Below are 21,295 nucleotides of genomic sequence, written 5' to 3'. Positions count from 1 at the left end.
AGCATTTTATGTTTCCATTGCTCATCATAATTTCATCATATAATCTTGTATAGTTTATATTTTATATAAATTAAATGGTATTTAGTTAATTCTGCATTTCTGATCTGTTTTTATGAAGGTTCCCTCCAATCAGCATTATTTTCACAGTTTAATCATACTGATTATGTCATACTGGGGTTTTAATTTCAGTTTGATGCTTCATAATGAAAGGAAACTACAAAATCAGAAAAACAGGTTATTTTCAGAGATATTTTGAAGGGGTTTAATATTGATTTTGTGTTAGGTTGGCAATGTAGTGTAATGGTTTAGAGCATGAGCTTTATTTTTTTGAAGTTTATTTATTTTTTTTAGTAATCTCCACGCCCAGTGTGGGGTTCGAACGCAAAACCCAGAGATCGAGAGTCACATGCTTTTCCAATTAAGCCAGCCAGACACCCCAAGAACATGATCTTTAAAGTCCAATAGACGTGGTCCAGGTCTTGGCTCTAGCTAGGTGACCTTGGATAATTGTCTCCTCTGACCTTGAATTTCTTTGTCTGTAAATTGGAATAATAATATGTCTGAGAGGTATTATTAGGATTAAATGGGAAAAAAATCCAAGTAAAGCATTTGACATGGTATCTGACACATAATAAAGACTCAATATAGGTTATGGTTGTTATTGGTATAATGATTTATGTTTGTTTGTTTCTCTTAATTCCTGGAGAGTGGGAAATACTTGGAATAGGCTTGGAAGTACATATTAGCAGCCCTTAACCATGGTCTTCTCAGAGTAATCAGATCCTTTTTAAAGACTGCATAATCTACGGTTGAATTTAGATGCTTGATATATTTGGAATCTGAACCAGACTCCAGTCACCTTGCTGCACATTCCCCTTCTTTACAAGCTGTAGAAATTAAAACAGTAGTAGTACGGGCTCATATTTAAGATAGCAATCCGATCCAAGATTTTGTAGTTTGTAGAACTGACACTGTTTAATGTTCTCCATAAATTCATGGGGTTTAATAAGAAAGTACATAGACTTTGAACATAGAGATTCCCTAATTCAACCCCTCATCAAATGAGGAAACTCCATGAAGCATTCAACTAAGATTCTGTTTTTGTGTGATAAAACTTTACAAAAGAACAAACTACCTAATAACCATTACATTGCTACTGTCACTCTAAATTTTCATCTGATTACTATAAATCAATATAAAATAAACTTTAGAGTTGCAATCAGTGTATATCAGGTCTGTGTGAATGTTTTGTGTTACTATCATTATCCTTTAAATTTTCATTGCTACGGGGCGCCTGGGTGGCTCAGTCGGTTAAGCGTCCGTCTGCCTTCGGCTCAGGTCATGATCCCAGGGTGCTGGGATCGAGGCCCACATTGGGCTCTCTGCTCAGCGGGGAGTCTGCTTCTCCCTCTCCCTCTGCCCCTGCTCCTGCTCTCTCTCACACGCACTCTCTCTCTAACAAATAAAATATTTTAAAAAATTTTAATTGCTACGGAAGATTACTCTGTTTTGACCTGCATGACTTGCTTGGTCATTCCTATGTTGTTGAGTATTTATTTCCCACTTCTTCCTATTTTATTTTATTTATTTATTTTTTATTTTTAAGATTTTATTTATTTGACAGAGAGAGACACAGCGAAAGGGGGAACACAAACAGAGGGAGTGGGAGAGGGAGAAGCAGGCTTCCCGTCGAGCAGGGAGCCCAATGCAGGGCTCGATCCCAGGACCCTGGGACCATGACCTGAGCCGAAGGCAGACGCTTAACGACTGAGCCACCCAGGCGCCCCCCACTTCTTCCTATTTTAAATAGCACTGCTGTGAACATCTTTTATTTCAAATTGCGGTCCTGCTATTTACGCCCTTCCTCCCAGTTAATTCCTAGGGGAATATTTCCGCAAATTAATCGAGGTGTAATACTACATTCTAGTTACTGATAGGTTCAAACTCACTTCACAGTAGCTTGGTATTGAAAACTCAGATACTAGAGATTTGACTAAATGTAGTTCTTCTTAGGTGGTTGCTTTTTATTAAAAAGAAAAAATTTTTTACCAGCGTAGAGTCAGTTACAAAGAGAGTTTTTAAGGTAAAAGGAAAAAGGTGTGAGAAGACCCTGGGGAAATTTGATATTTTCCTAATTCCTCCTGAATCTGATTTCAGAATGTTGTTTTATTTTCTCACACAGTATAGCAGGTACACTCCAGTTCTTAAAAGTAGAGATAGAACTATTCTAAAGATAATATAGGGGCGCCTGGGTGGCTCAGTCGTTAAGCGTCTGCCTTCGGCTCAGGTCATGATCCCAGGGTCCTGGGATCGAGTCCCGCATCGGGCTCCCTGCTCAGCGGGGGGCCTGCTTCTCCCTCTCCCACTCCCCCTGCTTGTGTTCCCTCTCTCGCTCTCTCTGTCAAATAAATAAATAATAAAATCTTTAAAAAAAAATAAGTAATAAAATAAAGATAATATATAACATTTTTAGATTAACCATAAATGGGCTTTCTTCCATTAGTGCAGATGTGAGCATGTTTTGGACTTCAGCTTCACATAATTCTTTTGTTACAGAGATCTACTTTCATTTCTCAGACCTTAAATATAGGTGGGAGTTTCTGTCTTTATAGCAGTGCCACTGCCAGATACGATTCAGCCTTGATGGGAAGGAAGTCTTGTGGCCAGATGGGTGGAGATCCAGGTACAAGGCCATAAAGATAAAAATGGAAAGAAAAGGAAAACTATACAATAAGGTTCTGTAACAAAGATGAACCTGACTACAAGCAACTGCTTGTTCTGAGGGTTGGGGCTTCTTTAAAATTATGAAAGAAATTAGTCCATTGTTTTTATTTGTAATTTAGTTTATTTGGGGGATAGTCATTTCATACAGATCAAAATTCAAATAATTCTTTTACAAACCCTGGCCCCCAGCCACCCAGTTTCCCTTCCCTAGAGGCAGCCAGTATTACGAATTATGTGATTTCCTTACAGAAGTATTCTGTATATATACAAGTAAATAGGTGTGTACATGCATTATGTTTCTGTGTATGCACACGTGTTCTTTATCTTCTTTTTCCTAGCAAATGACTGTGTCATAGACATACTGTTCTACACTTTGCTTTTTCACCCAACATTAAATCTTGAAATTATATCAATAGGTCTTTTTTCTTTTCTGAAAGCACTTAAAAAATGTCGTGTGTCTATATTGGGTGGGAGTAATTCTTCACCCAGGGATTAGGCCTGGTGCGTAGTAGTGTCCAAGAAATGTTTGTTGAGTGAAGGAGCGAGTGAATTAATTATTTTATTAATTTAAGGTACAAATAAAAAGAGACAGAAAGCTAAGAATTGTCTGAAGTTTTGAGACTGTTGATCTAACCCTGACCCTGGGACGGAGGGAAATCTAAGGGATAACATCATAAAATGCAAATTTCTTTTAAAAAGGCATATCTCTTTAAGGCTTCATACTAGGAGATGTCAATAGGGAGAGATTCCTCTGGAGGTGGGTGAAGAATGGGACTGCCCCTAGATTCTGGGAGTCCTGGCCTGTTGTGACAGGGCTCCAGGACCTGGAACAAGTGGGTTCATATCTCTGTGCTGTTCTTTGTTCAAATGCAAAACAAGGGAGTTGGAGTAGATTATTTCAATGGGCTGTTCTGGCTCTAAGATTATGTCATTTATAATTCTGCAGTTTCCTGTCTGATTACCAATTTGCCCAAGATATTCATCATGTTGAAACCGCATTTATAGCGAAATAAAAAAATGAGATGTCCTTTCTTTAAGATAATAAAGAGCCCTACAGGTTATTGGTGAAAATGTGATTATTAAGAATTCCAAGATTTAGACTATAGAAAGTAGTTTGCATTGATTATATTCCTCACAAAAATTTATTGCCCAAACTATAAGGCAGAAGCAGATTTATGGGAATAAGATCTAATACCCCACACATTAACACATTTTGAGAGAATCAATACTCTGTAGTTTTAACCTGTAAGAGGCAAAAAAAAAAAAAAAAATCAGATAAATAACTAATTTAATAAAATTATTCAATGGTAAATGTAATTGTTATAAATGATGTCTGTAATATATTTAACAGCATTTATCAAATATATTTTGTTACTAAAAGAGTAACTAATAGTAAACATAATTCATAGTAAAATAAATCTTTTTTTTTCCTCTTTTTTTTTTAGTTAAGTATGAGAATGAAGCTAGTAAATATTGGGACACATTTTATAAGATTCATAAGAATAAGTTTTTCAAGGATCGTAATTGGCTATTGAGGGAATTTCCTGAAATTATTCCAGTTGATCAAAAAACTGAACAGAAGTTGCAAGAATTATCATGGGATCCTGCAAAAACTAGTGCCGCCGATGGTTTCTCAAGAACACGCTGCCCTCCTGTGCCTGAAGAAAAAAATCATAATCAGAAAAGGTGTGGCTCATCAGACAGGCAAAGCCAAGCGGGATCGCAGTTTTCCAGCCTAGACTCTGAAGAACACAGAAAAGGACCTCTGAAAACAGAATTGTTTCCCGGGAGCAACGCCACTTTCAGAATTCTAGAGGTCCTGTCCGGCCAGGGCAAAGATGGGAGGGGGCAAATAACTTTGAAATGTACATTCCATATGACTTTATGAAAATGGTCAAATCTAACTAAATAAGTGTTCTGTATACTTCTGTGCATAAAAAATATTTGAGGGACTCATGTCTATCATCAGGTTCTACGTTTGGGTTTTAATTTTTTTTAATTTGTGTTCATATCTAACTTGAAGGCAGTTTTAAAGATTTTATTTATTTATTTGACAGAGACACAGCGAGAGAGGGAACACAGCAGAGGGAGTGGGAGAGGGAGAAGCAGGCTTCCTGCTGAGCAGGGAGCCCGATGCGGGGCTCAATCATGACCTGAGTGGAAGGCAGATGCTTAACCCACTGAGCCACCCAGGCACCCCTTGAAGGCCGTTTTAAATACCAATGAAGTTTTGGCCTTAATTTCTATCTCTTTCTGTTATTAACCTGTTTTAAGTGAAATAGAAATAAATGAGATATATAATTAGCTGTAATCCAGTGTAGACCTTGACTCTCTATTTTTAAAAGTAAATCTCTTCCTCCTGGTTATAAAGGTAATATATATTGATTAGAAAGTTTGCTAAGGAGTAGATAAAAGAAAATTATCTACCACACACAAGGGAGTTAACCACGCTTAACATTTTACTGACTTTTCCCCTTTTGTTTATACTGTTTTATACAGTTGAGCTACACTGTACCTGTATTTTGGGGTTTTGCTTTGTTTCTATTTAACATTATAACATAAGCAACATAAGCAGTTTTTTCTATCTTAAAAATCCTCTATAAATATTTTCATGGTTGCAAAATATTTTTCTACAGAAAGTACTTTAATTCTGCTCATCTATCTTTACAATACTAGGCTTTTAAATTGTTTTCAGGTTTTCTACAGAAAATATCTTTGGGTATAGACCTTTCTGTGTTTTCTTTTATTAGATTTACTAGCTCATAATTTATTTTAAAAATTTAATGCCCTTAAAATATATTGCCAAATCACTTTCTAAGAAATTTTATCAATACCAATTCATGGCAATACATGTCTGTTTCATCATACCCTCATTGGTTAGAATATTCCTATTTTAGGGGCACCTGGGTGGCTCAGTTGGTTAAGTGTCTGCTTTCAGCTCAGGTCATGATCCCAGGGTCCTGGGATCGAGTCCTCCGTTGGGCTCCCTGCTCAGTGGGGAGCCTGCTTCTCCCTCTCCCTCTGCCCCTCTCCGCTCTTGCTCTCTCTCTCTCTCTCTCAAATAAATAAATAAAATCTTTTAAAAATATATTCTTTTTTAAGTGCTTTCCTCTTTGACAGATGAAAATTATACCTCGTTTTAATTTGCATTTCTTTGATTGTTAACTAGGTCACATAGTTCTTCAAATGCTTAGAAGCTATTTGCACTTCTTTGTACTCTATTTCCTTTGCTTATTTATCTGTTATTTTTTTTTAACTACTCTACCCTTTTACCGTATTTATTGCCAATTTTTTTACATTGTGTTGGTCACCTTTTAATTTGGTTTGAATTTTGGTGTGTAAAAATTTTAAATGTTTCCATAGTTAAATTTGTCAGTATTATTCTTGTGACTTATTCCATTGCTCTTGAGTTTAGAAAACCCTCCGACACCTAAGGGGCATGTGGGTGGCTCAGTCGGTTAAGCATCTGTTTCGGCTCAGGTCATGATCCCAGGGTCCTGGATTGAACCCCATGTCCCTGCTCAGCAAGGAGCTTGTTTCTCCCTCTCCCTCTGCCCCTCCCCCTCTTTGTGCTCTCTCTCTCACTCTGTCAAATAAATAAATAAAATCTTTTAAAAAAAAGAAAAAGAAAACCCTCCAATGCCTACAGATCCAGTACATTTTTTCTAGTTTTTTTTTTTTACATAAAAAAATCTAACATTGGTGAGGAAAATTTAACCTTGTTTTCATGATGCTTGTTTATTCTTTTGATTTTTTAGGTTGGCTGTGGTGCTGGAAATAGTGTTTTTCCAATTTTGAACACTTTACGGTGAGTTTTAGTTTTATCTTGCAAAATTTTACATATGTATGGGACGTTAAGAAATTCTGGAAAAATGTCACGTATATGCCAGTAGTATTCTTGTTCGCATATAAACAGTGACTTAAACAAATTTCAAAAGAATTGTCTTAGTCTTAGTGTCTAATTTTATGTGAACTAGGAATTACTCTGAAAAGAGTGTTTCACAGCCGTGGGTTGAAGTAATTTTTTAAGCTTGTGTGTGCATGGATGAGAGAATAAAAAAAGAGCAAGAGACTTGACCCCCTTCCACTCAGCTGTGAATTGCTAAACAGATCTATTTGCTCCCCCAGGTATGGAGGTGCCATTTTACACTCAGAGAATTGAATTTAAAGCTTATACTTTAACCCTCATTTTATTTTGTCATCACTTCTGGAGCCACACCCAGTGTAAGGCCTTCCTTTGTCAAATGATTGTCTCCAGACTTGAAATTGTTTAGAGGTAACAGCAACTAACCCAAAGACAAAAAAACAGACATAGATGATAGGGACAGAGGTGTTCTCCTGATGCGTCCTTCCTGTTCACCACCTCACGTATATGTTGTAGTATCTCTGTGATGAAGACGACACTCCTCACAAAGCTTTTTCTAGCACGTTTTACCAATGGCTGGTCTTTTTTTTTTTTTTTTTAAGTTTACACCATAGCTTTCACATTATTTTTCCATTATAAAATTGACATGAGCGCATTGCAGAACATTTCCATTAGAGGAGAGGGGGGTGAGAATCACCCATCATCCCCATCATCCTAACATAGCTGCTGTCAGCACATTTGTTATAATCCCTTTCAGTCTTTTCTCTGTGTGTATTTTGAATTTTAATGATGCTATTTTTTTAGCTTTTCCTTGTGAAAATGTAAAAGCATTCAGAAAAGTAAAGAGTAATACAGTGAATTCCCATATACCCACCACCTCAGTTTAACAGTTAACACAATGCCAACATCATGACACTTTATTTTTAAATACTTATGATGTAGCTCAAAAAAAATCAGTACGTTCTTCATTACTATTCTAAGCCTAACATATAAATAGTAATTCCCTAATACCATTAGATTACCAGTTAAAGAGGCCAGGCAGAAGTGATGGTGGCAAATTTGCAGTCCTGAATGACCTCTCTCTTTTTGTATTTATTTTCTTTGTTCTCCCTTTCCCCCATTTCTGGGCCAATATTTCCTGCTCTTTTATACCACATACCCAGTTTCCTTCACCCCAGTAACCTCTGAGCTTACAATACACATAAATTTACTACTGTGGCAATTGATAATGTGTTACTTTATGATCCATCTCAAGGTATTATTTAGCATATCATTTCTTTAAGTCTTGTCTCTCCAACCACTGCGTATGTTCCTTGAAGTAAAAAGCATATTTTACCCAAATCTTATTTTCCAGGTAGCCTAACAGTGTAATACAGATATTTAGAGCTCAATACATAGTGACTAATATCTCTGAATTCCCACTTGTTAGTTCTGTTTTTCCCTCTTTACTTCTCCCTCCAACGAATAATTGCATGCACTTACTTCCTCACTCCCTGATACGTCTCGGCTCTGTTTTTCTTTTTTAATCATTGTAGCTTGATAACCTAAGATAATTAACTCATCTTTAAAAGCCAACCAGTGATTAGCCTTCCAAAGGGAGAATTAGACTTTTTTTCCTACCTAAGAAATTATGTTGTATTACTTTTGGAGAGTATAGGATTAATGTCTTACATTTTCTGAATATTTTACCAGAATTAGACCTCTGGAATTGAGAGGTCATATAATTCTCCAAGGATCATTTAATGCTTAAACCCCCTGCCAAGAGAGTGCTTTGTGGTATGGTGGTAGTAGTGATATTTACACCTGCTTGCTGGGAGAAGGGCCAGGGCAGTCAGCTGATTTTACAGAAAAGTTCTGGAAAGTCATTGGGTGGTCACAAGACTTCAACTTGGGCTGCTGTTGTAGTGGGAATTCAATCTCAGAGGTCATGCTGCCCTCCTGGTAGGACACGTGGCAGATGGCACAGGCTTTCCTTTAGCTGCTAGACTGTTCAATATCTTGTGGGTGTTCAGTAACCACTGCCCAAAGGTTGACTGCATACCTTTTATAATGAGCTAGATTTGCCAGTGTCCAGAAAAGCATTTTGAGTTATATGGAAGTTTTTAATAGAATCATGATAAGTTCTTAAGTTTTTAAGTTCCTAGAAGGCAGAGGCAGCTCTTCCTATAATAATAATAATAATAATAGCAATAGCAACAACAATAATGACTAACATTTATTAGGTGTTTACTCTGAGTTAGGCACCTTTTTGGAAACTTATATGAATCCCTTCAATCTTCACAATGACCTTAAATGCCATATTTATCTCTGCTTTATAGATGAGGAAATGGAGTTACAGAGAAATTAAGTAACTATTCCAAGATCATATAACTGAGTGGTAAAGCCAGGATTCAAACCATAGACAGTTTGGTTCCAGAGCCCTTGCCCTTAGCCATCATATCCCATAGGGCTATATGCATCTGAGTTCTTCCTGAGAAAATTTCAAACACATGTGACCACCCAGCAAGTTAGGGGCCACAAATATATGGATTTCGTAGGAAACAGTAGGGCTATAGGCTTCAATAAAGCACTGTTTTTTTATATGGGACAGATGGAAAAGACAAGCAGTGCAAGTCATAACCAAATCTTATTCACCATATTTTAACTGATCTTAAACTGAATGCAAATCCCCAATGCCACAGAATGAGTGTGTTATACATGAATGTAGTATCCATCAATGGGTAGCATTTAAGAGTATAATCTGTGCCTGGGTGAGATTTTATTTGTGGAATACATATTTGTGCTTGTATTTCATATTTATTTAGTAGTCCTCCTTGCTTGAAATATCTCCTGAATCAAATTAGAAGTCCTAATTATGTGTTTCAAGGCCCACTTGTATATCCTGCGACATACTGGTTTGAGCTCTCGGGATCAACTCTGCTTCTTATCCCTGGCTTATATCTCCCATCTCTAAGCCCTTATACCATTTACCCTTCTCCCCACTCAGCAATGCTATTCCCCCCCTTCAAAATTCTTAGGAACTCTGCCCTATCCACAACCTTAATAGAAGCTATATAAAACCAGTCATGTCCTCAACTAGGCTATAAAACCCGCAAGAGCTAGGACCATAGTTATAATTATTGTTTAATGACATACCAATCTCTTTCTGCAATTCAGACATGGTATTAAGTAACATGATGCCTGGATTATTTGATACCAGCATATGAGGGATAATCAGGAAGGGTACTGGCCCACAAAATTCAAAGTATATGCATGCCCATGAGTAACCAGGGTCCAGACATTGTTACTGAATTTCAGGTAAAGGCCAAATAGAACTTGTCTAAGTTCAGTGGAGGCCAATTAAAACTACTCAAGACTTTCATATGGGTAAACATCACCTGCCAAAAAATGACTGACTTTATTTACATTTGTAAATAAAATAACTGAGTCTTAGAGAAGTTAAGTCAAATTCACAGAGTTAATAAATGGCAAATTCAGGATTTAAACACAGGTCTATTTGGCTCCAAAATCTATACTCTTACTATTTTACTAGACAATTTCATTTACTACCTTGTATTCTAATTCTTGGTATATACATGAGGCTTAATAAATGTTTGATCATAACTTGAGAAGATAACTAAGAATTAATATATTAGTGTTTTATTCTTTTTTAGAAGTTGTATTTACATGCTATTAAAATATACATATTTTTTTTGAGATTTTGAAACAGTTCTAATAATTTTATTTTATTATGTTATGTTAGTCACCATCCATCACATCATTAGTTTTTGATGTAGTGTTCCATGATTCATTGTTTGCGTATAACACCCAGTACTCCTTCAATACGTGCCCTCCTTAATACCCATCACCAGGCTAACCCATCTCCCCAGCCCCTTATGTATATGTTTCTGTTCCATTAGGGGCATCAGAGCCTCTCTGAGAGGCCCAAGAACCAAATGAGTTATACACATAGGAAGGGGACTGAAGCACCAAGGACACAGGGGTCTGAGAGTCCTTGCACAAGGGTAGAACTTGACTAAGCTATGAGGAGCTACAGGCCTTGCTGGCTGAAGGCACAGAAGAAAGTGTGGGGAGGTGGGGGGTAGCAGGAGGAAGATGGAGCAATGATGATGGATGGCTTTGGAGGTTTCCCAGGTGAGAGTGTGATGGGATGTAAGGGCAAGTAGGCTCACATAATGGAGAACTTCAAAGCCAGGACAGGAATTTGAAAGTTACCCTGTAATTAATGGCAAGTATTTGAGGCAGTGCTATTTCAGAAGCAACATGAAGGCACCTACACACCATTATAGAGAACAGTTCTTCTAAAAAGAAGAAACAACAAGCCAGGTGTCATCCAAAATTCTATTAAAGAATACTTTTTTACAAATTCAAGCCTACAGTTTCCTTTCTTCTGTAACCTGAGCATAGATGAACTCTAGATTTAAATATTGTTTCCATTTTCATAGGAATGCTCCAGAGTCCTTTCTTTATTGTTGTGATTTTGCTTCCAGAGCTGTGGAGCTAGTAAAGGTATGCCTCATATTTTCTTTAAAGAGAGCCAGGTAAGGATCTAATTTGTTGTTGCTGATGTGGTATTTTTGAAATGTTTCAAATATTATCTGTGGCCATTTTTAACTGAGCTTTTACTATTTCTGGGAATCATACCATCAGCTGATGCCTAAGATATCACCCTAAAATGATAGTTGTTTTGAATTTAAAATAAAGTTGAAGGTACTGGTACACCTAGAAAGGTCAACAACTCCTACAAGGTGATATATATATATATTTTGAGGTGGGGGAGGGAAAGAGGGAGAGGGAGAGAGAATCTTTTTTTTTTTTAAGATTTATTTATGTATTAGAGAGAGAGCATGCACACAAGCTGGAGGAGGGGGAGAGAATCTCAAGCAGACTCCACTGAGCGTGAAACCCAGCGTGGGGCTCAATCTCACAACCCTGAGATCATGACCTGAGCTGAAACTAAGAGTCAGACACTCAACCAACTGAGCCACCCAGGCGCCTCGGGAGAGAGAATCTTAAGCAAGCTCCATGCCCAGTGTGGAACCTGACACAGGGCTTGATCTCAGGATGGGGCTTGATCTGAGGACCCTGAGAGCATGACCTGAACTGAAACCAAGAGTCGGACCCTTAACCAACTGAGCCACCTAGGCGCCCCCTACAAGGTGATCTTATTCATATTTATGTCCCTAGAGCCCTACACATAGTCTGACACATAGGAGGCGCTCATTAAATTAAAAATTTTGAAGTTAAAAAAATTTGAGAAGGCATATGATACAAATGTAAACTGTCCTAGACCGTTGGGAAAGCAGTGGGGAGCCTGGACTTGTTTGACCAATCCCCAAAAGCTAGTAAACATTCCCTTAGCAAAAAGTATTTTTAGGAGATGGAAAAGGAATGGAAATTCTGCTAACAGAAATGTATAGTGAGTACGTGGAACTTAATTTCTGATATTAAGAGTAATAGTTATTCATGGTAGACATTTTCTAAAATACTGAAAAGCCTAAACAGGAAGATAAAATTGACCTATAATCACACTTGCTAGAGTCCTATGGTGAATCGAGGTTAGTATTTTGGTATACCTCCTTCTGGTGTTGTTTTGTAGGCGTGTGTGTATATGTGTGTGTGTCTAGTTTTTTTAAATAACAGCTTTATTGAGATACAGTTCACATACCATGGAATTCACCATTTTAATGTATACAATTCAGTGATTTTAGTATATTTACAGAGTTGTGCTGCCATTACCATTATCTAATTTTTGATTATGTAGTAGAGGATATTTGTATTTTAAGCCTAAGGAGGTGGCACAAGCAGTGGGAGAGAGAGCTAAGGACCATCTCAGTGCCTCTGAAGTAACATAGGGTAGACTTCCAACAATGCTGCCTACTGACTCAAAGGCCTGCCCTACGCCTCTTTTTAAACTAAAGAGGGATTGTGAAGAATATTTGTTATCGAGTCCAAGTGCAAGACTTAATTTTTTATGGCAGCTTGAAATAAGCTAACAGAATACTGAATCTGAAATAAAGTGCATTCAGATTTACAGAGGAAAGGCACTAGGGAGAAATAAAAAGTTTGACCTTTTTATTTTAAGGAAAATGCTAGAATTCAGCTGCTTTTTTTTTTTCTTTTCATTCCTTTATCATGATAGTTGCACTCGTCCTACAGAGCAGCCCAGTGTTGTGCCTTTGTCCATGACGTCTGTGATGAGGGCTTACCTTACCCTTTTCCAGATGGGATCCTGGATGTCATTCTCCTTGTCTTTGTGCTCTCTTCCATTCATCCTGACAGGTAACCGAAGACAAAAGGGCAAAGCAAATGTGTAAAGCTCCTTTATCAATCGTGGTTTTCAGAACTATCAAAAAAAAAGTGACAATTCTTAAATTTATGATTTAGTGAACTACACAGTGTAGAACATGCAGCCTTTTAAATGCAGCTTTTCCTTTCTTCAGACTTGGAGAAAGAAACTGGTCAAACTGCTTCATTAGCTTTCTATCACTGTCAGAGAGAAGTGAGCATATTCTGGCAAGACACATACCTATTAAAAGTGACAGTGCTTCAAGGAAATTACAAATTCAGAACAGCCTAATAGACTCCCAAGAGGGAAATTGTACTTGGTGATCAGAAACAAACATCTTTGATTTAGCATCTTACTGAATGTTCGTGAAGAGGTAGTCTGTGAATCTGGTTTCACACCGGTCTGTCGACAGGCTTTAAAAATTTTGTTCTAAAGAAGTCCAGGGAAGTAGGGTACTCAAGATTTGCCAGATTAACCTTGGATCTTTATAATCTAAGATTGGCTAGTGCCATCATTTAAATATTTATGATTTAAATTTTTTGTTCACACAATGTTTTGAAACAGTCAGCATGTCCAGAGAGGAAGCAGAAAGAGATATTACCAGCCGTTAAAATAAAATAATCACTTCTGTGAAAATTTTGCCACCTCATATGTATTAAGGCACACGTGTGGTGTCAAGGGTTGTGCATTTGTAAGTTTTCTTAAAATTGGTTTTTCTGCTGTGGTAGTAGATTCAGCCCCCGGAAAGTTCCTCTGCTGGTAGGTACAGACTTGACATCAACCAGTCTTTGTTTGATGAGTGTGACCCTTTCCCAAAGAAGCTGGGTTAACGTGTGCTTTTTCCTTTGCAATTACAAACTCACTAGGACCTTTTACAGTCCTTTTACTTCTCATTTAGAGATGAGCACTTTGATTGCTTGTTGAAAGACAAATTAAATTTCCAAATAAATCTGAATGAAACATATTTTTGCACCTGGTGAGAGATATCACATTCCATGAAGCTACTTTTTCCTCCCAGTTTCTATAATCTATGTCTTTGTGCTAATCTGTTTAGAATATTGGCATCATTCAGGTACTGGTAGAGAGATGTCATCTATGTATTTTGTTTCATAGTTAAAATAATGAATAGTTAAAAGGATGGAGTAGGTGGAGAGAGAACAAGATTTTCTATTTTACACCTATAACAGGAAATGTTTAAATTCCAAATAAGACCACAAAAACACTACTTGAAATTAGTTTAGATAATGTATTTTCTCATGATTTGAACTGAATGTTAAAAAGAAGGGGAAGCAGATGTCTTGGAAAGATTACTGTTACCCTACAGTATGTTCATTCTATTTATTTATTATAAAATAAATTCAGATGTACCATGTCCCTAGCCACTTTCTTACCTATATGGAAATTATCTAAAACTAAGATGAATGAGTAGAAGGAAGGCAACAGTAAGTGAAAAGACAGTATCTTTAGGGTCATTTGGGACTGTGGTGGCATATTCAGCCCCATGAAAGTTTTAGAAAAGTGGCTTCTTGCCAGCTTGGAAAATCCATGCACAAATGAATGGTGAGCAGTTCTGCTAGACCTTGAGTCTGGGGGACCCAGCTTAAATGGGAATAAACCATAAGAATAGCTAACTGTCCTTATCACTGAAATAAAAGAAAGTACAATATGTTTACCACAGATCCAAGCATAGTGTAGGCAATCAATATAATACTCCTTTTTTTAATCTCTTCTCTTCCTTTTCCTCACCCTCCATCTAGAGGTAGATGAGGATAGCAGAGTTGGCCCACGTCAAAGAAAGAAAGAAAAGGGGCCCTCTCCCATTCTTGTCTTGTCCATCTCCCCCAGCCCATGCCCACCTGCAGTCCTCAGGACTCTGGAACTTGGCACTGAGCCAAGCAAGATGGGCTGATGAAGAAAAGCAGCTCCCCACCCTTGCCTTTACCTACAACCCCAGATGTTAAAGGATAGTTGGGAAGAAAGGATTTGCAGAGGGAGATGGCTGCATTTTGGCTCTTTGTTTTTCTGCATTTATGTTTCATATTTGTTTTAGTAGTAATTGCAGAAAGATATTTTTCTCTGTACATAAGACATTTATCCTGAAAGTGAATATTTTAAGGTTTGGATATGGTTTTCTTTAATTGCCAAAGCCCAAGACCATAAACATAGTGTGAAAATAACCTCTGACAAAATAAACAAGGAAAAATACTTTTCTTTTTTTCCCTTTCATGTACTTATGTTCCAGTTTTTTAAGAGAGCATTTCATTTAATTATGCTACCTCTTTCTGTTATATTTCTATCTTGTTTTCATAGTTACTTTCATTTTCTCACTATCTACTTCCTTCATAACCTGACATAAATCTGGCTTTTCACTCCTTAATTCCACTGAACAGTGTTTTCATTGGAAGGCATTTACAGATTATCTGATGCAAACTCCTCATTTTTAAAATAAGAAAATCTAGAAGCTTTAAGTAGCGTGGATAAAGCAGAGATGGCAAGGACTCAGCACACGGGCTGCCATTTACCATTCTCTGCTCAGGGCAGACACTCATAACTGATTTTGTACCCTGATTGTCATTCCTGGTGAGCTCTGTAGGCAGCCAATGTCAGTCACTCAGCATTGATATGAGATCTGAAATCTTTGCCATCTCTGACCCATAATCACACATAAGACCATGAACATTTAACCAAAAACATTAAGTCAAGAGCAGTCACAAGGGGTCGTATTTGATTGGGAGCCAGATGAAAAGAATAAATAATAAAAGAAAGAAAGTAAAGGCTTCCCAGTATTCTTGAGCTGGGGCTTGGAGTGTGACTAGAATTTAAATAGGCAGAAAGTAAGAAGGAGAGAATTCTTTGAGGGGAAACCACGTGAACAAAGGCATGGACTGCTTCAGAGCCTAGCATGTAACAGTTTGTCCAGAGCTGATGCTTCACATTAGGACATGGTGGGAAAGATGTTGGAGAGATTGAGGCCAGTTGTAAGAGATCTTAAGGGCCCAACTAAGAAATTGAGATTTTATCCTATGGATTAAAGTCATGAACATTTTTGAGCAAAGGGATGATTTGACAAAACCATCATTTTAAGCAGAATAACTCCTCACTGATAATACAGGAAGAATTAACAGGGGGAATAATAAAGCATGTTAGGAAGTATTCTGTTCCCAGGCCTAAGGAGGTAGCAATTTGTATTAAAGGACTACCAAAGGGAAACAAAAAGGAGACAAAAGGTCAGTTTAAACAAAGAAGACCTAGAATTGGATGACCAGATGGTTGTGGAGAGGCTAATGAAAGAGGAGGAAAAGAAAAGAGGTTAAGGATATCCCTGAGGTGTAACACTTCAGTGAATGATGGTACCTTTGAACTAAATAAAGGAGAAGGAGCTAGTTTTGGAGGAAACATGATCTCTGTTTAGATAAGTGCAATTTGGGATGGCTCCACCATATTTTTTATCTTGCAAGGAAAAGGAAGCGACTTTGGCGTTTATCTGCCTTGGAACTACCGTAACTTGATATAAATACCAGGAACCATCTATGTAGTTTTGCAGTACAGCTTTGACATCATATATCAAGCTCTGCAAAGACATCACTCTGTCATTTGGGTGATTACTTAATACTCTAGGTCTTTTGAATCTGATCCTTTAGCAAGTTTTGGTATTCTTTTTCCTTTCTGTACGAAGTATTTTTGGTTTTGTCGCCCTTATGTTTGTGGTGAGACTTTTTTGGCCCCATAGAGCTTTCCTTATTTTGTCTTTAAGAAAGTTAAATGTGGCATGTAAAACAAGATTTCTGCAGACAGTATCTTGCTTTGTTTTCAAAGGATGCAAGGCGTTGTAAACCGACTGTCCAACTTACTGAAACCTGGAGGAATGCTGTTATTTCGGGACTATGGAAGATATGATAAGACTCAGCTTCGTTTTAAAAGGGGTATATTCAGTTTGGAATTCTTTTCATGTGTTTTAAAGAATGCTTTGTTTATATTTTATGTCAAGTTTTTGTTTCGTTTTAAGGAATACTAAGTTTCTCTGATCACAATTATGTTTTTTAGGGCATTGCTTATCTGAAAATTTTTATGTTCGAGGAGATGGTACCAGAGCATATTTCTTTACAAAAGGTATGCTTATCTCTAAGGGAAAATAATTAGCTGTAAAAACTCTCTTTGGGGGGTGCCTGGGTGGCTCAGTCGTTAAGCGTCTGCCTTCAGCTAAGGTCATGATCCCAGGGTCCTGGGATCAAGCCCTGCATCGGGCTCCCTGCTCTGCGGGAAGCCTGCTTCTCCCTCTCCAACTCCCCCTGCTTGCGTTCCCTCTCTCGCTGTGTCTCTCTCTGTCAAATAAATAAAATCTTAAAACAAAACAAAACAAAACTCTCTTTGGTTACTCTGTAACCACACTGTAACTGTTCTATGTGAAAGCTTGAAAATGGCCTTTTTGTCTTTTAATCTTTTTCCAGTTGAAACTGCTTTAAAGAATTACTTGTTTCATCCTTATACCCAAATGAAGGTGTAGTCTGTTCCATTTGGGAAGTATGGTTAGCCCAGATATGAAAAAAAAATGACATGCCACAGCCAGAGGAGGGAATTTGATGTTAAGAGTCCATAGAAAATTAGGGGCACCTGGGTGGCTCAGTCGTTAAGCATCTGCCTTCGGCTCAGGTCATGATCCCGGGGTCCTGGAATCGAGCCCCGCATCGGGCTCCCTGCTTGGCAGGAAGCTTGCTTCTCCCTCTCCCGCTCCCCCTGCTTGTGTTCCTCTCTCGCTGTGTCTCTCTCTGTCAAATAAATAAAATCTTTAAAAAAAAAAAAAAAGAGTCCATAGAAAATTACTTACCTCTTGTCAATTCCTCATTTTTAAAAAAGCATTTAAAATGAATTCTGCATTCAAGGATTTTCTCCAAACTTATGTTAGTACTTTTATAATGTGCCATTTGGGGTCTTTGCAAACCAACAAAAACTCAGAACAGAGGGCACCTTTCAAAATATTGAAATCTGCAACCAGTAGATTGTATATCCGTTTATGCCTGCTATATTAAGCTGTTTATACTTGGTGTATTTCTGTGAAGTAGAAGAAGTCCACTTGGTTTCACAGGTTTCCTTAACCAATTTGTACTAGGGAGTTTCTTGGTATAAGTGAAATTTAGATGGTTAGTCGTTCCATTAATATTCCATTGTCCCTGACTGTCCCCCTGTCCCCCACCACCATGCCTGTCACATATACACTTGATTGCCATTTTTGTCTCACAGGGGAAGTCCACAATATGTTCTGCAAGGCTGGGTTAGACGAGAAGCAAAATCTGGTTGATCGTCGATTACAAGTGAATAGGAAAAAACAAGTGAAAATGCACCGAGTGTGGGTTCAAGGCAAATTCCAGAAACCATTATACTTGACTCAAAAAACGTCTAAATTGGTATTTTCACTCCTTTCTCACAGCTGAATTATGTACCATGTTAAGGTACAAACCAGAGGATTACACTGTACAAAGACTTCCGTAGATCTTTCATTTTTGAAAGGACAATCAGAAGAAAAGAGAATTTGTATATCCTGCTATTTATCATGGGTGAGCTCTTTTATTTAACCACTCATAAGTGATTTGGAAGAGTGTACCATATTCTGTGTTTTCAAAGCTTAATATGCTCAAGCTTGTTTGGGTTTATTATGTCTAACCATTTTGTTTGTACTTTGAATTTTATAAGCTTTCAATTAAATTACTGATATAAGTCAGATGATTCTGAGAAACCATACCCTGCCATTTTTTAGAAGTGCAAAAAAACCACTTGTTTATGCGTTAGTCTAACACAGTTAAACTCTCTTCCTCTCTTATCTGATACCAGGGAGGGAGCACTCCTTGTTTCCCTGGCAAGTCACAAGGCCTAGGTGAATTGTTTGTGTTCTTGTTGTCTGTTTTCCCCAAAACTCTTTTTTTTTTTTTTAATTCAGAATCTAATGTCTGAAATAGAATTTTAGTTTCTCTTTCCTTTCCTAAAATTGGGGAAGTATGACCCATGCTAAGATTATTTTCAGGCTATTCTTAGGTGTACAAGTTGTTGTAAGCTCCCTTTAAGACAGCTGTTATACCCAAGACAATTCTTATTGCCACCTTGCCTCAAAAAGGATATAAGTTGGCTTGCAAATTGCACTTTGTAAAAGTGGAGTTTCTGAGATTGGTTTTCCATTTGTTATACAACATATACTGAGTACTTACATTGTGCTAAATTATATGGACTAATACAGTAAATACAGACCCAGCCCTGTCTTCAGAGAGCATAGATAGGATCTGGCTGGCAAAGCAAAATGTGCACATCCCAAGCCTCTAAATCACAATCTCAGATAATATATAAGCAGGTACTCAAATAGGGAACTTATTAGCTAGCACACTTTGGTTATGAGCCACAGAAATCTGGAAGAAATGGACAATCTCTTAAAGGACCACCACTGGAAAAATTCAGTTCCCACTGTTTTTCCGTTTTGAATTCACGTAAAATTCCATTTTCTGGAAGAATGTGATTGGTCCAACTTGGGTCATGGATTCATCTCTTGACAGTTTGGGGCAGGGCAGCTTCATTGACGGTGCCACCTGAATGTATGGAGTGGAGGAAAGTTCCTCAAAGGAAAATAAGACACTGTTATCAGAAAAAGAGAGGAGGGTTGCTGCCCGGTCACAAACAGCAGGAGCAATAGTGGTTCCAAAGAGAGAGAAAGATTAGCTGGTGGGAAGAAAGGGGGGAGCATCAGGTTCTGGGGGGCGGTGGGTGTCAGGCTAGTCCTTGATGGGGAGAAGACAAGTGTGTTTGGTGTGGGCCGTTCCCGATGATGAATCGTGGAGAAAAGATGGGGTGGGGAGTCAGCTGCCAGACAGCCTTGAATAGAGGGCACATTGGGTTCTAATTCTCTAGTCTGGAGCAATCTGAGGTTGTATCCTACCCATGGCATGTTATAAATATATTTAGAGAGATTGAGGCATCCTATGTGGAATGGAATGCAGTGAGGTCAGATAGCAGGGCAAGGAAGACCAACCACATAAAGGTTTTTTGCATACACTTGCCTTGGTAGCAATTCCTCAGAAGTACAATATCAAGGTTTCGGTTTACATGGCATCAGTCAATAAATGCAGAAGTTAAAATGTGCCTGAGATTCTTCACTAAGTTGTATTTCATAATTAAAGTGTACATTTAAAAGCCAAACTAGTCATGAAAGTATAACATACAACAAGGGCAGTTAGATAAGTTAATGTTGCTATGGGAACCCCAGCAGATCTTCTTGTGTCTCAATTTAAAAATCATGGCCTAAGGTGATTTTAAAAAACAACAGAAGGTAAAATCATTCTCTAATTCTCACACATGTAAATTGTACTCTCTCTCAGTCCTAAATAGCAGATTCAAGCCAGGCTTTTGACTGGCACAGTAAAATTCAGCTTTGTGTCTTTCTATAACGTATTATAGCATGTAGTTAACCTTTAGAAACTTCAAAAATACATCACCCAAATTTGGACTGTGAGACACAAACTGGGCTCTTTTGGGCTCTGTCTAGCATAGACCTCCAATACCACATGGCTGCTCGGTTAGGGCCATTTCTACCAGTGTCTTCTACTTGTCTGGTCAGTCTTTCTCTTGCTTAGCCCACCTAAATCAGCCCCCTACTTAAAGTTTGCTGCTAGACAAAATATAGATTTTTGGCAGAGAGGGGGGAAAAAAGGAGAGAAAGACCTGATTTGGAATATTGCCTATTGATATTAAAAAGTCATGAAGTGTTGCAAATGTATCTGCTTGGGTATTAGTTTAAAATATTTGATAGCTGCATGAAACTCTAATTTTTTCCTCATGAACATAAAGCTAGGACCCGTTAGTTAGGTAGAGTTTAAGATTTAAAAATTCATCTTCTGAGGGAGCTGAATTTCAAAAGGACCGTTTTCTTTCTAACAGAAAAAGATGTTCCTTCGTCTTCTTACGACACAGAAACAATGAAATACTCTATATTAAAAACGCACCCTCCATTTTTCTCCACTTCTAAAAATTCACTTTTGAGCATTTTCCAAATGTAAAAACTCTTACACATGAAGAACTGTTTCAGAAGTTTGTAAGAAAGTCAAGGTAACAGTTTCTATCATTAAAAGTTTTGCATTCAGTATGACACATTTATCATATTGAAACACCCAGTTAATGTTGACTTCTCAGAAATTATTTGCTTTGCTTGACTCATTTCCATATGCTTTGTCTCTAAATTATGAACACATCAAGGTTTCTACCATTCTGCAATCTAAATAGTTACTATACTCTAGTTTGTATGTGAAAACTCACCCATATTTATTTAGACTGCTAAACTTCAGGTAGATTAAATTCTTGCCCCCAGACTCCTATCCCGTATTTCTATGGTTTTCCAACTCCTCAAAGCCAAGTTCTGAATCCTGAATATATCGCTCGTGGTT

The 21,295-nt window shown here is 37.7% G+C and overlaps 1 protein-coding gene across 1 annotated transcript in view; it reads left to right on the top strand.

The window, feature by feature from the left end:
• Nucleotides 1-18,307, top strand: part of METTL8 (methyltransferase 8, methylcytidine) — an 85,197-nt gene extending 66,890 nt beyond the window's left edge. The window contains exons 4-10 of the mRNA XM_021703058.1: nucleotides 4,170-4,540; nucleotides 6,483-6,532; nucleotides 11,035-11,098; nucleotides 12,732-12,871; nucleotides 16,695-16,801; nucleotides 16,923-16,988; nucleotides 18,117-18,307. Coding sequence (XP_021558733.1) covers nucleotides 4,170-4,540; nucleotides 6,483-6,532; nucleotides 11,035-11,098; nucleotides 12,732-12,871; nucleotides 16,695-16,801; nucleotides 16,923-16,988; nucleotides 18,117-18,307 — 989 coding nt within the window. The remainder of the gene's footprint in view (nucleotides 1-4,169; nucleotides 4,541-6,482; nucleotides 6,533-11,034; nucleotides 11,099-12,731; nucleotides 12,872-16,694; nucleotides 16,802-16,922; nucleotides 16,989-18,116) is intronic.
• Nucleotides 18,308-21,295: the final 2,988 nt, after the last annotated feature.

This window comes from Neomonachus schauinslandi, chromosome 3 (genome assembly GCF_002201575.2).
Source record: "Neomonachus schauinslandi chromosome 3, ASM220157v2, whole genome shotgun sequence".
Classification (NCBI taxonomy): Eukaryota; Metazoa; Chordata; class Mammalia; order Carnivora; family Phocidae; genus Neomonachus; species Neomonachus schauinslandi.
Note: the sequence above shows the minus strand (reverse complement) of the source record. Positions and strands in the feature narration are given on the sequence as shown.